General features: G+C 45.3%; 1 protein-coding gene across 1 annotated transcript in view; it reads right to left on the bottom strand.

Annotated features, from left to right (window-relative positions):
* Nucleotides 1–491: 491 nt before the first annotated feature.
* The window catches only part of LOC147725200 (scavenger receptor cysteine-rich domain-containing protein DMBT1-like), a 57491-nt gene continuing 40579 nt past the window's right edge, over nucleotides 492–17403 (bottom strand). Inside the window, exons 3-4 of the mRNA XM_086918197.1 lie at nucleotides 9856–9888; nucleotides 492–1041 (exon numbers count right to left, since the gene is read on the bottom strand). Coding sequence (XP_086774323.1) covers nucleotides 545–1041; nucleotides 9856–9888 — 530 coding nt within the window. The 3' untranslated portion in view covers nucleotides 492–544. The remainder of the gene's footprint in view (nucleotides 1042–9855; nucleotides 9889–17403) is intronic.

Raw genomic sequence — 17403 nt, 5'->3', positions numbered from 1 at the left:
GGGCTTGAGCTTAAATTGGTGCAGCCGGTGCTGTCGCACCGGGGCCCAGAAGCCCTGATTATTGCTCTATTTCACAGTTCAAAAGCGTGGTTACGGGCACCATTTCCTTTGTTGCTCCTGGGTTCAGGACACACTGGCTATGGGGTTTAGCTTTCATTGGTGCAGCTGGTGAAGTGTCACCAGGCCTAGAGGTCATGATTGTTGTATTTCACAGGTCAAACAGTGGTAGGGGCCCCATTTCCTTCCTAGACACCTGGGCTCAGGACAAACTCTCTACGTCACTGCTGCTGGTCATGAGTCTCAAGATGTGACAACCTCTGACCTCTAGCTTCCACTTTATCTTTCTCTCTCAATGAGATGTTCTTGTTCAAATCAGATGACTCTGGCTTCTAGAAAGATGCACAGCCACATTTGTTTAACTTGCCTTTTTTATTGAATATAATTAATCGTTACTGCAGCTTTAACTATTTTGATATTATTGTGATTTCAAAATATCATGAAAAGAGAACAGTTCATCAGACACCCATTTTTAACCTTAGTGCGATTACGGCAGATAAAGGTTTCTTCCGTGCCCAAGGCAGATGTATGGATATATTTTTTCAGTAAAAGTGGCGGTGAAGGTGTACAGGTGCTGTTGTGCATTGGCGTTGTAGAAAGACACCAGCCCCTCCTCGAAGTCTACGAAAATCCCCACATTATAAGGCATGCCTTTAAACGTGTGCTCTCTGTCCGTTTCATCGATAAAATAATACGTTGTCCATTTTTGGGTGAGAACCCAGACGCCATTACTGGGGCTATAAAGGGACACAAACTTTTCTTTTACTGATTCTCTGGCAACCCCCAGCCTCCATTGGTGACCCAGCTTATATGATTCCTTGACGTTCGCTGCCGGGTTTATGTACACCTGCCAGTACCACTTCCCGGAGATGATCCCCGTGGTCCCCGGGAGACAGCGCATCTCGCCGACGTTGCGGAGATCCTTCCCGTCGCTGCTGATGAAAAACGACCCACCTGCAGCCTTTGGATTCACTGACTGGGGCACTGAGGACAGAAAGAGAATATCATTATTTATACTCACCAAACTTGTCAACACTTTCCAATAATGCGCAGAATTATCTGGCAGACAAAAAGATATAAAAAACGAAGGTCCCTATTTATGAAGGCCTTACGTTGTCATTGCATCACTTTTTGTGACACTGCTGAGGCGTAAAATAATTGCCATGCTGTGCCATATTTAGTCTAGGGGTGGGTGGGCATCTCCGTTCCGCCCATGGAATGTGCGGAGATTTGCGCCTTCCGCCTTTCGCAATGAAGGTGGAGAAACGAGGCAAATTTCCGGACACTCGGGAGCGTAACAGAAGTTGGCTGCCCGCCTCCCGCCCGCCTCCCGCCCACAGTATTAAATGAGATTAAAAAGCCTAAAATAAGATTTAATAAAAAACTTACCTTATCGCGGGGTCATCCTTGTCCATCTAGCCTTCTTCTTGGAACTGCGCATGCTCGGGAACCTGCGCACGCGCAGTTCCTGGTGAGGAATGCGCATTTGCAGGCTCCTGCTCATGCGCAGTTTCAAGAAGTAGGCTAGATGGACAAGGATGACCCAGCGATAAGGTAAGTTTTATTTAAATCTTATTAAAGGCTTTTTTATCTCATTTAATATTGTGGGTGGGCAGGTGGGCGGGCGTCGCGTAACAGAAATATGCAGAGAGGCATGGAGATGGGTTCAATCTCTGTGCCTCTCCGCGTGAGTCCTTTACGCGACTTCCGCCCACCCCTAATATTTACAAAGTGACGCATCTAAGCAGATGTGTACCTTTGCAAACCCCTGCGCACATTATACCTGCGACAGGTATAATGTATGCATGGTGGGAGTTCCGACGCTGGACAGCCACGTACAAGTGACACAGTGAAATCTATGAGGTCTCACTGCGACAATTCTAGAGTGTCACTACTTGAAATCCTTATGCCTGTAAATCCTTGCGACATAGAGCACCCTACAGTAAATACAGCACCTCCATGGTGTCGCAAGGAGGGCCCACCGTAAAGTGTTGCATCGCTTTTTTTACTGAGCGATGTGACACTTTTCATAAATGAGACCCTGAGGGGATGATTTACAAGCCCCTTGCAGCACAGGCACATCACTTTTATTATATGAAAAAGTGATGCTCCGGCAGCTGCATGGGGATTGTGAATAAGCCTTTAAAAGTGCCAGATAATGACGTGTCCCTCACTGGAGAGTGCCACGTTAACTGATGTCATCACCATCTGAAGTGTGAGAGATGGACATACATCTTCAGATGAGCGCAGAGCACTGGTGCAGCAGGTGCAATGGCCCGGGTCTGACCAGCGTTGCAGCACCTGTACTGGTACATTATGAGCAATAGGGTATCTATCAATGATTCAGCTGGTGCAGTGGCACCCGGGCCAAGCTGGCCATGCTTTTGCATTGTGAGCAGAGGCAAAGGTCTCATTTGTGCAGCCAGTGTAATACGACCAGTCCTACCTGGCCGCACTCTTGTACTAGTGCAGAGGGAATAGAGGGGTGTTGGGCTTGGCCCTTTTTGCATGGTCATCCCTAAACTTGTTGCCTTTCTCCTGGCCTTTTTTCTGACATGGTGTTAGTGGTTTTAGGCCTCTGTGCACTTTAGCACTACTGTCCAGTGTAAAGTCCGGGCTCTCTCTGTGGTACTTTTGGTAAGATTGGCCTGCCCTCCCATAGGAATGCATTGGGGATTCCCTGATAAGTGTGTCAGTGGTAATTCCTGGGATGAGGGGAGCAGCGTGGTCGAGTTTAGTATTTTTGGAATTGTCGCAATAAATGCTGCTCAATGGTGTGCGCAGATTTATTATGACTATTTGAAAAATACTACTTTTAGAAGTTTGCATTTCTGTGTGCTATGTGTCTGCCTGCCTGATGTGAACTGCATTTCTCGCTTTTGAGTGACAGAGGCTGGGAGGTGTGTGTGGCTCCAGGAGGGGCAGGGTGAGTCAGCACTAGGCTGAATAGGATATCTGCATTGGGAATAGTGAGAGGAGTAATCCCCTGACCCTGAATAGATCTTTGCCCAGCCTGTACAATGCTGGCTCCGCCTCCTGTGGTGTGTCTGATCACCTAGCCCCCATCTGACAAAGGGGAAGAGGAGCATTATAAAAAGGCTCCCGGTTTTATGGTATTTATTTTTTTGTCATTTCCGTCTGTATTTATCCATATTTATTTTTTGGGCATTTTTTCTGTATCTATCCACATTTATTTTTGCCACAAGCAAAAGACGACACCACAGCTAGTATTTTTCCACATTTATTTAAATTGACAATGCACACATGCGCTTGGTTGTTATTGGTCAACAATATACATTCATCTGAAAACTTTGCCATTTGCAGAATGTCCCAAATATGCTTAAAAGTGCTATCACAAGCCATTTGTCTCAGAGCCTTGCAGTTTCTGTCATTGGCAGGGTGCCACATCCTCTCCCCCACTGAACACCATAGTACCCCACTGAGAGAAACCCACACTGCCTTCAGCTGTAAACCAATTGTGTCCCGCTTTAAACACCAGGAAGCAATTCAATTAAAATTATGCACTAGACTACAGTAATATGCTGCTTGAAAAAAGTAACAACATACTGAAAAAAAGCAAACACTCATAGGGAATACAACTTAAAGCTTTTACCATCAGCATTTTCAGAAATCAATGAGTGTTTTTGCATGAAAAAAAATAGCGCTTCACTGTCAAAATCTGTAAGGTGGCGCTAATGTGTTTAAGTGTAAATGAAACCAATCTGGCCACTATGCGACTACTCAGTCTTGCTTAATTTAGTTATGTATTTATTGTTTGTATTTTACCAAAAAAAATTCTCTCCTCCTAGGCTGCATTTTGGAGTAGAAAAATGTCAGACAAATACATTTGCAGCAAAAGTGTTTCTTCTTTTTTTGGATCCATTTCATTCTGGTGTTTAAACCGACTTGCCTCTTGTCTCCTTTCTCAGCACATGCACAATAAAGCTGTTTGTTTGTTTCTCATTTTTAAAAAAATCCTATCTCGAAAACTATAGCCACCTGCTCCCAAAACCAGAAGACAGGGACACCTAACACCTTGTGGTAAATAAGAAGGGCATTGCAAATAAGATGTTTCTATCACAAGAGCAGGAAACACAGAAGATGCCAAAGCTGTGACCACTTTAGGGACAACGGCAGTGACCACAGGCGCAACAGCTGCCATACAGCAGCTGCTTTGGTTATCCATATCGGTTGGAGCAAGGACAAGATATGTTGTCACTGTCATAGTTATTACTGCTGTAAATATGAACCAACACCAGGGGCTGCGATTGCGTGAAGGCAGCTCTGTGGAGCAATCGTGTACAAAATCTACTTTTTGAATCTGCCTCACCAATTCAAAAACACAAAAGACTGAAGCAAACAGGAAGAGCCCCTCTGTGAATACTTCTTTGCCATCACAAGACATGGCTTACCGCTAATGCGATCTCTAGTCAGACCAAAAAAACTGGTATTCAGTGGTGGACATGTTGTAATTTGACAGTGATTAGATTAAGCATTAGCAGAAGACATCTTAGTTCTAGCCGTTAACTTGACATTTAGCGGACTCCATTTTGTATTCATGGTGGCAATTTTACTTGCCTCATGCTGCCTCGTGCCGTCCATGTGCTTTGTCCTATCTTCCTGTTCACGGCGCTTGAAATCTGCCCGGCAACAAGTTATATTTAGCCTCCCCCACTTTGCTGATGTCCGTTAGGGTCCACATCTGTTAGTGATTCGTTCCAGATAGGAATGTGTTTGTCAGCCCCCAAGACTGTTAGCTCCTCCCACTGATCGGTTGTGCTTCTCGATATTACCTTATATGTACATAAGCTGTGCTCTTGTGTTTTGTACCGCCTTCTTTTGAGCCCCTGTGTGGGTATCAATAAATCATGCTTTCTTGGCTCTACTTCATGCAATACCGAAGGGTACTGTTTGAACCGTAGCATCACCTCAAGAGGTGTAATAAATGTTACTTTTTCTATTACAGTTTCTGTGCCAACTTCTTCCTATTGGTCTGAGAACTTTGTGCACAGAAGGGCGAACCCCTTGCACTAGCGGGTCTGGCTGAGGCTTGCTACGACAGACATGCTAGTTTAAAACATAAACCTGCTGGGGAGACACCCCCAGACCCTGAAATAATGCTGACATTTTCCAGAGGGATCCAGTACAAACATTTTGCTAGATTCACAAAGATGCTGGTGCTTCAAATGTTATCTTCAAGGCGCAGCAACCTCTGCTGACCTCTGGTGTGACCTGCAGGCCAGTGTGGCTCCCCCCCTCCTACTGACCTGAATAGAGTGATCCTGGACCGAGTAAAAAGAACCTATTATTTACAGTGCTTAGAAGAACACTGCTGTATCAAGCGCTATGCAAAGTGCAAACACGCACAGTCCACGTGGCACACTCTGCAAGAACAAACATAGGTGAAGCCGAGAGAAACAATCCTTTTGTATTCCATGTAGAGGAGTAAATGCGGCCTCAACGCAGGCCCTAGCTGGGTGTGCCCACAGATAGCCGAACAGCCTTCAGTGCAATCAGCAGAGTGAAGAGGCAGGGGCTAAGGTGTGAAAGAACAAAAAAGCCTCATTAAAAAGTAAAAGGTCTTTCAAAGATCTGTGAAGTACTCGGTGCGGCTGTGTGTGTGCCCCTGGGCTGACAACTCGAAGGAGGGGGAGACAGCAGATGGTTGGGGGTGTGAATCCATTGAGGCCAATGACAAAATATACTAGTATTTTCCCGTTTTTATATATAAATACAGATAAAAGAGAACTTGTTTTCTGTCTGCTTTTATATGTAAAAATCTGTTTAATCGGAAATTATAAACAAAGTGCTCCAATTCCCCCCTGAACCAGTTGCATCTGGTTCCCCCAAACCATACACTGTAGACAAAGGAGAAAGGAGTATAAGTATAGGGGCTTTTACCCCATGTTTTGGGTGATTGTGCTTGTTCTTGAATTTGTGGGGCATACTGCTGCTTGGGCCCAAGAGGAACCACCATGAGGGCTTGCCTCCCTGGGCCCAGCATTGCCCTCTTAATCTCTCAGGACTTTTTCTAAATCTAGCGCCTTCTGGGCGCTACATTTTAATTTAGCCCAGATATGCCCCATGGACTTAAGGACCCCTAACGACTGGAGAACGCTTTACTTTAAATTCCCAAGAAGAGGAATACGTGGGATTCGCAGCACTGAGCTGCTAGTGAAGAAGGGAATCCCTGGCGTAGGGATTCCCCCACATTTCTGATGAGGCCGGAGCCCACCTCGCATTGATGCCGCAATTATCTTTATTTTGGAGAGCGGGTGCCCACCCTCCTCTCAAGCTATTTTAAATGCGGGTGCCCACTCCCTTTTTATGTTGCCTTTTGTGGGTACCCACCCCGCGTTCTTCTGTTAAGGAGATCAGTGCCGCTGCCCGAGAGCACCAAAACCGGAAGACAGGCACCTGCTCCTGACTGTGGGTGGGGCCTGCAGTGAATGGCCATAAGTCTGTTTGGGTCTCCCGTGAGGGTGGGAGAGCCCCGCGGTAATGACCAGAGGTAGCCCCGGTAAGAGAGGACGGAGGCTTGCAGGCTCCAGTGGCAGCGTTTCAGCGTTCCCCCACCTGGCAGAAGGGGAAGAAGGCTGCAGAGATCGACGGTGACAGGAGGAGTCAGCAAGTCATAGAGAAGATTTGGTGAGTGGGACCGCATTGGGAGCATGGTGGGAGGGTATGTCGGGGCACATTGTCGTTGCACACCCCTGTGGTCGCTCCTAAGGCACGGCTGGTGCCAGTCCCTGATTGTTCTTCAAAGCTGCCCCGCTAGACAGAGGGCAGCTGCAACATTGGCAAAGGTTACTTTGGGAGTCCTGGAGTGGGGCTTCCACGGCACGTATAGTGCCAGTGCCATTTCTATTTGGTGCAATTCTAGAGATACAAGTCCCAGAGTGGGGCTAAGGCCATTTTTCACAGCTGCCTCTCCTGATATAGGGCACCTACAACGATGGGGGGAGTTTTATTCAGAGATCCCCAGTGGAGGCCCGAGGGCACAGTCATGCCAGGGCCCCTTTATTTTATGCACAGCTGCACCACACCAGAGCAGGCAGCTGCAATGTTTTGGCATATTTGTTTTATAAAGTCCCAGTCGGGCTCTCAGGGCACAGTCAGTGCCAGTGCCTAATTTCTTTCACAGCTGCACCTCAATTAGCGGCAGTTACAACATTCTTGGGGGGCATTTTGGGTGAGACAGGAGTGAGATACACTCCTCTGCCCCAGTGCAATTGTGCACTTTTGATGTTGCTGCATTGGCAGCCCAAGCCCTGACATTAGGGACATAGAGGATTTGACTACTCTGCAAAGGCCAGTTGCCCAGGGGGACTGTTAGGTTGATAGGGCGCCAGGTTATAATGTGATTTATGTGGTACGCAGGAAATGTGATTTATGTCTCCAATGTGATTTATGTTTATGAGGTTATTTGCATACTGTGTTTACGCTTGTGAGGTTGTTCTCTACTGTGGTTTGTGCCTCTAATGTGATTTATGTTTATGAGGTTATTTGCATACTGTGTTTATGCTTGTGAGGTTATTCTCTACTGTGGTTTGTGCCCCTAATGTGATTTATGATCAGGAGGTTATGGTCTGATATGTTTAGGCTTATGAGGTTGGCGCATAATACATTTTATGCCTGTTATAATGCTGATTGCACAATATGACTTATGTTGCAGGATATAATGAGGAGTACAGTGTTTGCCAGTAGTTACCGGTTGTGTACTACATTTACTATTTTCACTTTTTGATAGTTCTGAGAGTGACCCAATTGGCCCTGTCATGTGTATATAATCCCCTGTAAATATTGCCTAGTGCCAATTGGCACAGTGTATATTGTGTGATTACCATTCTAATGTGTTTATGATAATACAAAGGCTATTTTTATATATAACCTTGCGTGGAGTTCCTTTTGTGCTGCGCCATGTATGTTGTTGTTGTTGTTGCTGTGTGTGTGTTGCGCAGAAGCTTTACACAATGGCTCCTGGGATAAGAATGACTGCTCATGTGAGTAGGGGTTATATTCAGTGTGTAACTCCCTTGCCCTCACTAGAGTGGTGGTTTCTGCCTGGCTTTGGTGCAAGCCTTTTCGTCAACCAGTAATCCCATTTCTAACAAGGGGCAGCAATCAATGGTGAGGAAAGTGCAGTGACCTGAGCGGCAGTTCCTTTATGGGAGCAGAGGATCTTCGCACCCCCACACTGCTGTGCAGAAAGTGTTGAAAATAAAATAATTGTATCCCTATTTTATTTATTATGCTTTTTGACATCAAACGGAGTACGATAGCAGAGCTAGGGCAGTGCTGCACTACTGACAATGACTGGCAGCAGTGAGGAGTAGCCATGTAAGCTTGAATTGCACACGTTGGTTTGTCTGGCTACCGAGCTACAGCCAAACCGACATGCGCAATTCAACCATCTCCAACCCAGCTGTCTTAGATAGTTGGGTTGGGGAGCAGGCACGAAGCCAGCCTGTTCCAGCCTAACAAAAAGTTTTACACATACTGCTTAACAGAATGAGAACAGTGTCTTGAATGGACAATAGATTTGGCTGGGGGCAATGCACTTGGAGGATATGCTGCAGAACAAAGAGGACGTGATTCAGAACATCAAGCGGCAGTGTAAGGTAAGTTATTTTTTTATGTGTATATTTATAATGATGTGCATATTGTTGTGTATATTAGCATGTTTATTAGTTATGTGTACTTGTTTTTGTCCCTCCAATGTGCTTTGCCACCAACTGCCTCTGAGTGACACCCAGGCAAGCCTGTGGTCCCCATCGATGAAGGCCAGTACAGCATGTGTTAGACGCATGTTAAACTTCAGGACAAACATACAACATCAGACACAAGTTGTACTAAGGTGTATGTGCGACGGATTAGTGTGATGGGTGGTAATGTGCGGGCAGATGTGCCTCATGTCAAATATATGACTTGACAATGCAAACAATTACAACACGTGCTTTTACAACATGGTTTTTACATCGCAACTACCAAGACAAATCACTCCGTTACCTCGCATACAATTACAACGCATACCATTACAACATATAATATTTTTAAGGCAACAGTAGGGTTAGTGTTGGATAGTGTAGTGATAAAAATTACTATAAGTTTTGGATAGCGTAGAGGTAAAAATTACTATTCTCCCTCCTGTAAGGGTAACTGTAGGGAAAGCGTTGGATAGCGTAGGGGTAAACATTACTATCCTTCCTCCAATGAGTGCAACAGTGGGGAAAGTTTTTAATAGTGTAGGGGTAAAAATTAAAATTCCCATGTACCCCAAAACCCATACTAAAACTAAAAAAATAAATCTCAATTACATACCTTATAATACGTTGTAATGGCATGAGTTTTAATGGTATGCGTTGTAATGGCATGCATTGTAATGGCATGCGATGTAAAGACAGTTGCGTTTTAACAGTTGTGCATTGTAATGACTGTGGTGTAATGGATGTTTCTCTTCATGTCAGGGGATCGTGTGTTTAGTGTCTAGGAACTCCCCTTGAGCCATTTCACATGATCTCTTATTCTAAGATAGTGCCCATCTACCATTTTTTTAGTGTGCAGAGAGGCCTAAAGAACTACTTTTGAGGTAAGTAACACTTTTTAAGGTTGCTGTGGGGAAAATGTGGCCACCCACCCTTCTGGCCTTAAGACAGATCTCTCTAGACATGGAGAGTTTCTAATATGTGTCTTCTATGTAACATGTTACACTTGTTACATATGTTGGTGCACACTGTACTAGACAGGGAGCGGACTAAATATATACATTCAAGGATGCAAAACAACTTATAGATGTACCTCTGAAGACTGTTGGGTTGAAAACACGACTCTCTGAGAAGATAAAAGAGAAACATAACAAGATATTATTTTTATACATTGTTCCTTGGTTATATGCTGGTATTATACACATTAATCAGCTGTATTCTTATGGTTTCCTGCACCACTTCCCTTCTAGAGAGACATCCAGGAAGGCATTACCATATTTACTACCCTCTCCACCCAGAGACGGACAGTGAAAAATAAAGCATCCAGTGGCCTAATAAAACCATATGGCCTCCCTGCAAGGTTCTGTGAGGAGCCACACATACAAAAACTCTAAGGAAGTATTAGTATATTTACCATGCTTACCTCCCACGTCTACCTCTCATTACTTAATCAATGGAAAGAGAGCACGCTACCAAGTCATTTATTAATTCCTTAGAGATGTCCTTCACACTAAGGGGCTTATTTATGACAGGCTGACGCCACCTTTTTCTGATGCTCCGGTGACATAGACCTCTCAATCATATCTATGAGGTGATGCAAAGTCACTCTGCCTGGTTTACATAGCCTCATAGATATGGAGTAAGACAAAGTAGCGCAAGCCACTGCCTTCCCTTACTGTGCACCAAGGAGGCGTTCTATGGCTGTTGCAGTGGGTTTGTGAGAAATTGGCCTGGTATATAATGCTCACTAATTCTTAGTGATCACTTTGTACCATGCCAAGCAACCCTTATGATGATTGGTTGTAATTCAACCTTGTAGACCAGTTATCCTAGTGGTAACGTGGACAAAGCAGTCTTAGGCTAAACTCTGAAAGGCATGTGAAGCCAGCTGTATTACCATACACAACCCCCTTGAATACCAAATGAAAGGGACACCACACAGATATATATTGAAAATATATATTGATTTATTAACTATAAAATCCCTTGGACTCTTTATGAGCACAGAAGCACAAGCGTTAAATCACAAGACAGTTTAAAATACACAAAAGTTGCACAATATGGATGAGCCCTAGGGGCCACCTAAACCATATACTAAGAAAGTGGTATAAGAGATACCAATAGGAAAGGGAACAGGCCTAGGGCCTTGGGAATCGCTGGAGCTATTCGAGACTAGCAGTGACTAAGTCGGGAAAGGCCCCCGGGACTCGGGTGCAATGTTCAAAGTGCACGCACTTTCCAATGTAAAGTCTATGGCGCGTAAAAAGTACAAAGTTAGAAAGTTAGGAACCTTCTGAGTGACCTACGGAGCTGAAACTTAAGACACAGGCCCTTGAGATGCTTACCAGTGCAGGAGCACTGGCAGAGCTGAGTTACCTCACCCACAGGAAGCGGGTGCACAGGGTCAAAGTAGTGTCGGGTTTCGTCACGCTGGTCGATGGTGCTTGGAGCTGAAGATGCTGCAGGCGGCTCGATGTGTAGAGTTCCGGTGGATCCAAGGGTGGATCTGAAGTGGTGAAGACCTGAAAGCAGAGGGGACAATGTTCAAAGTCACTAGCCAGTGACTACCGTGGAACCAGATTGGAACCAGGCGATGTCGGGTGCAAATAGGCATTGTCAGGTAGCTTCTTTCTGCAGCCACGTAGATACCCGGGGTCGAGGATGTCCAGGAGTCGGTCACAAGCTGTCCCACGCAGGCTTCTCACTGTTGGCGGTGTCGGCGACCTGATCGGAGCAAACAGGCCTTGGCAAATGCAAGCCACGCAGAAGGTGAAAGATGCTTTTCACTCGGACCAGCAAGGTCAGAGCGGGTGCTCCTTTTCACAGGAGCTGGGGTAGGTCTGGAGCAATTAGGCCTGCTGTGTAAATCGTCGGTTTCGTCGCCAAGAAGGCCGCTGACCACGTGGCTAGTGGCCGGGATGGCGCATCAAGTGGCACAATGCAAAAGGGCCCCACGCAGATCGTGGAGATGCTGGAGGGCTGATCTTCGGTGCAAGGGCTGCTCGGTGGTGGGGGTTCTCAGTCCCCAAAGCACAACATCGAGGATACCTCAGAAGCTGCGCAGTCAGCTTTTCAAGTGTCTTCCAAGAGGTCCGGTCCCACGTCACGCGGTGCCTCCACAGGTCCCTTCTTTGCAGGGACTGTGGATCGGGCATTGAGAGGTCTGGGAGTCTGGTTCTTGTCGGGCTCTGGGCTTGGGCTCCGGCGGGAGGCGGCGGTAAAGCAGATGTCGAGTTGCTGGTTGGTGCCTGTGTTCACAGGGTGGCCACTCCTAGGCCACAAGGGAGATTCTCTTCAGTCTTCTGTGCAGCAGAATGTCGAAGTCCAGTCTTCTTCTGTATTTCAAGTTGATTCAGGATGATCTGCCATGCAATGGCACTGCTCCCACTCTTATTCCCAATCTGAGGGGTGGATCACCTACTAGGTCCCTCCTCTGGGAGGAACCAGGAAGGGGGGCGGTTACACCCCCTTTCCTTTGTCCAGTTCCGCGCCAAGCCTGGGTCTGGAAAGTCCCAGAACCGGTTTGGACTGGCCTATGCACGGGGACACCTTGTGTGCCCCGGGCATGTCTGATTCTATTCAGCCCTGTCCTACCCAATACACAAAACCCTGTCTGGGGTGGTGCTCGCACCTCCCAAGGCAGGAAACCCTTTGTCCAGGCCACCATCTGCCGAGTTTCGGTCAGCAGCAGGAGGCCAGACTCGTGTCTGTGGTGGCAGCATCCATTTTGTGATGCTGAGGCTCTGTTTAACTTTAACCGGGGTTAAGGCTACACACATGTTGTGTCCCTCTAGAAGGGTGGAATGCTATCCCCGTCGCCAGAACTGGCGAGGGGATAGTATTCCAATTCGTATGACACCTTACTCGACATGTTTTGATAAAGCCAAACCAAAGATAGCATTTAACCGCGAGGATTATAATGCACTTAAGAGTATATGGTATGGCAATATCCCGGAACAGCTTAGGGAGTGGTTCCCGACAGCTGCAGACAGGCTCAGCTCATGCTAGAGCACCATCTCACATATTTCCAAGCACTCTGCCTCCAGGATTGATGAGGCCTTCCATAGGAGTGGCTGATAGGAACATATGTGTCCAGTTTAGGGTTAGGCACAGGCATACTATACCTAAGTAAGAGGTGATTACACCAACTTACCCCAGCTGAGTGATCAGCCAGTTGTGTCAAATATGGAGGCCAGGCCAGGGGTGGCATAATACATGCTGCAGCCCCTGGTAGGCCTTGGATACACCTATGCCCTGGGTACCTAAGGTACACTACTACAGGGGCTCATAAGGTGAACCAGTTCCAATTCGTAATGCACCTAAAGTGCATTGGCAGTAATTTAGAGAGAGAACAGCAGGCTGTGGGTCTGATTAGCAGGCCCACAGCCACATTAAGTCAGAAACCAGTGAAGCAAAAAGCAAAAATTTGGGGTGACCATAGGATAGCAGACCCTCCTCTCCTACAGGGTTTACCTATGCAGCACCCATTGATTTTCAGGCTGCTCCAGGATTGACTAAATCCTGTAACCCTGGGGCTGCACCAAAACTGTACACCTCCCCAGAGCAGGTATAACAAGGAGAAATATGTGGAGAAATATGTGTGCTGCATTCTGCAGCCCAAATATAAAGAGAAAAACGTCTGGGATTTTTTTGTGTGCAGGAAGGTGCCCCTTCCTACACAAAAACAATCCTGCCTGCCACAGAGGCACCCTTGTACCGTGGTGCAAGACTGCTTACTTTGGCGGTGATATGCAGCAAATTGGGAGCCAGCACAGGGGGAAAGGCCACTCATCACAGTTTCATTAATACGGTGCATTCCTGCCATCTCACATTGTTGTAGGACTGTGCAGCAAGAAGATTTGCAATGTTGCCCATGCCAATTCCTCGTAGGTGAGAGACTCAGTGTTAAAAAAGCCTTTAAGTTTATCAAAAGACCCCTTGCCCACCAACCTAGTTGGTTGCATGCTTCATTATTGGAATCCTACGGGAGGAACCTAGCCTATCAAGGATGCTTGAACACCTGACCACAGTGGAGAGGGTTTTTTTGGCTGGTGAGGTTGGTTATCTCACAAGAAGAAAGGGTGAATTTAAATTGTCTTTGGTTTACAGTGGTGTGCTATAATTTTTATAGTGGCCACCTTTGAAAAGTGTTGGAAGCAGTGGTGGATCTGTTCAGAGAAACTCTCTCTCCTCAATGAGGGTCTACTTGTTTTAGCCACAATGTCTTCCAACACGCTTAGGGGCTTATCTGCAAGCACAGTGCACCACCAGAGCATCACTTTAATGACATTACAGTGAAAAATGACCCCATAGATATGTTGTGAGGCAACGCAGCACAAGTCTCTGCGTTGCCTTGCACTGTGAGGGGGAGGCGTGCCATGGGCATTACGGTGAGTGCTCCCATGTAACACCCGTGGCATGTGACACATTCCCAGGTTTACAACATACTTTAAACTAGTGTGTGTATCAAAAGCGTGCACCGCCCCAAGGGTGGTGTAAGGGTTGTTTTTGTGAAGGAAGGCAATTCTTCCCCTACAAAATCAACCTGATTTCAACGCAGACATACTTGTACCATGGCAGTCATTGTGCACCAGCACTGTTAAAAACGTCAGGAATGTGCCGCATCTCATAGATGGATTTAGGCCCAGATCTCTGTACTGGGTGAATGTATGACATTGTTCTGCATTCTGACCCTGTTCCTCATGGGAACAGTCCAGCCCGAACTGCCAAGCCATGCCTTCCCTGGACCGGAAACAAGCTTCCGAGGACCGGTTTCTGGCATTCCAGCTGTGGTTTTTGCATCTCATAGATGCAGCACGTTCCTGCCCATTTCCTGTGACGGAGAGCGGTGCAGCAAGAAAGCTTGTGGCACTGCATTCCAACCTATTCGTCCCATTGACTGTGCCACTCTAAAGAAAAGTATGCCTTATGCAAATCTAAAGTTTGGCTGCTTTTAATTTAACTATGGTATATTGCAGGAAGGATTGTAAAATTACCTCACAAATAAGAGTTAAAGAGGTACAGAAAGCGCAGCCCCAGTGTAAAGTCCCTTTATGCACAAGAGCAAAGCACATGGTGGTTAACAGCCATGGGGAATCAACAATTATGGAGGCATCATTCACAACTCAGAACAGGCACACCACGAGCAGCAGCACTGATGGCTTTCCTTGCAGAGGAAAGGTGCAGCCTGGACAGCAGCTAAAATTGTACATTACAGTGAGCAGCTGTGGAACCCACCATTGCAAAGGAGGTCCAGCATGGGCAGCAGCTGTGCAAGCTTCTCTTGCACAAAACATGACAATCATAAGCAGCAGTTGTGCAAGCTTCTCTGACAGAGAACATGAAAACCGTTGGCTACTACCCTACACTCCTGTAGCATCCCTACATTCAGTATTCAGGGAGCCCTTGCACCAAAAATCAGATCCTGCCGACCGGACAGACGTGAAGAGTTGCAAAGAGCAAGACCTGAAAATCCAGCAACTGACTTGGTGACAACACTGCCAGCCAGCCTGCAGACTTGGAGAACTGCGCAAAAAGACGACTTGTACTGCAGCTGCTGTGTCTTCAAAACCAGGAAGACCTGCCAGTACTTCTTCTAGGAACCAAGACCGCCAGTGAAGCTGGGGACCTGTTTCCCTGCATCCTGCAGGCACCCAGAAAGAAATGAGAGGACTCCAAGATCGCAGAATCCTTGTGCCTAAGAACAACCCGTTGCTCCAAGCCCGAATTGAAGTGGGCCAAAGGGGTCAGTGCGGTCCCCCAACCTTTCTGAGCCATCGTCCACTGTGGTTTCACACCTCGTGAACTTTCCTATGTAAGTCACTTTACTGTACCTGAATGCTCTACTTGTTCTTCCTCCCATGACTTTGCAGCTTCTGAAAATTGCATTTTGTCAATTTTGAGAATACAAAAGAATTTCTATTGATAATGTACTTACCTCATTGTATTGATTCTGGTGCCTAAATATATATAAAGATACTTGTTATTTTTATAAATTGGTGTGGATCTCCCTATTGAGTTGTATGCATCTGTATTGACTATTGTGTGTATTTGTATAAGTCTTACACTCCTCTCTGATAAGCCGAAGGCTGTTCTAACACATTACGCCCTAGAAGAGCACATTGGGATTGCTAGAGCAAGCCCTGTCCACTCTTTCTTTCATAAACTTTATTTCGGTACATTAGAACCATAAAAGATACATAAAAACATTTTCAGATGCATAAAAACATAAACTGATATTATTACAAGTACCAAGTAGAAGTTCAATCAAGTAATTATTAGAAGGTAACATAGTAGGGTATATAATCCTTACATTTTAAAACCTTAATTTAAGTAGTTAAAACGCATTAATAATAAAAACACATATGGCATTTGAGGTTAAATCCATGGTCAGTCAGAATATTCCAGTATATTTAAAATATTTAGACAGTTAATATATATACACTTTTGATTCTTGAGAAATAAAATTGACAGTAACGTTTCATTAGGAGTTGCTCCACTGTTTTTATCGATTGCATAACAGTGCAAGATTTCTCTAACATTTTCGTACAAAATTAGTTGCAAATACCAAAGATGATAACCTGGCTAGTATCAGTTTTTAAGATCCATTCCGCCTCTTTGTGTGATCTCACACCTAAATTTAGATGGAGCTGTTTGATCCATCTTTTTCTGGCTACGGCATAAGCAGGACAAAAGAACAGAATGTGCGACTCATCTTCTCTAACTTTACCTGGGCACAAAGTGCATAAATCATCTTTCTTCTCAATATGATGGTTTGACCACCTTGCTACATTTGTGTTTCTGCTCAATACTCCATATCTACATTTCATATATAATGTTTTAGCAAGTGGTGGATATACTTCATCCAAAAATTGTTCAAAGTGAGCATTATCTTTGAACGTAAGGAACTTGCTTGTTAAGGTTCCACTTGCTCTTTCATTTAACACACTGTGCGCAATGTATGCACAAAATTATGATTTTAGAACCTTTTTCGAGTTTTGAGTTTATGTAGATGGATTGTCCCAAAACTGTGATAAGCCGATCCTTTTTAACCAAGTAAAAACATGTTTAAGCCATATGATACTATTGTTCTTATCCAATTCCATTATTTCTTCTAAACCTTCCTTGTAGTCTAGCAACTTGACCAAAGTTTTACCCAAAACATCAAGGGCCTCAGGGTCGCATGATGGTCAGTACCTTTCATGTTCAGATCAAGAAGAATTGGTATGAGCGGTGTATGTACAGGCAACCTTAACAATGCTCTATAAAATTTATTTTCGGCAACCTCAAAGACCTTTTCACATGAGGTTCCTCATAATTTGGCTCTAAATAATGCTTCCGATTGGGCTTTAAACTTGAATACCTCTAGTGCTGGCGAAACGGCTTTACTAAGACTGTTCCCATGTCTTTTCATAATTGGTAGCATGTTTTGTGTTAGAGTCCTTTTACTTTTTTCAACTTGAGTTTTCCATGATAATTTAGAATCCAATGAAACACCCAAGTAGCTAAAGTTCTGTACGTGTTCCAATTTTTGGCCATTTAAAAACAAATTTTCCCTAAAGGTTTTATGAGGATTTATGGCCATATATTTGGTCTTACTAGTATTGATCTCAAGGCCTTGTTTGCTGCAGTATGTTTGGAA

Source organism: Lissotriton vulgaris, chromosome 4_1, assembly GCF_964263255.1.
Source record: "Lissotriton vulgaris chromosome 4_1, aLisVul1.2, whole genome shotgun sequence".
Classification (NCBI taxonomy): domain Eukaryota; kingdom Metazoa; phylum Chordata; class Amphibia; order Caudata; family Salamandridae; genus Lissotriton; species Lissotriton vulgaris.
Note: the sequence above shows the minus strand (reverse complement) of the source record. Positions and strands in the feature narration are given on the sequence as shown.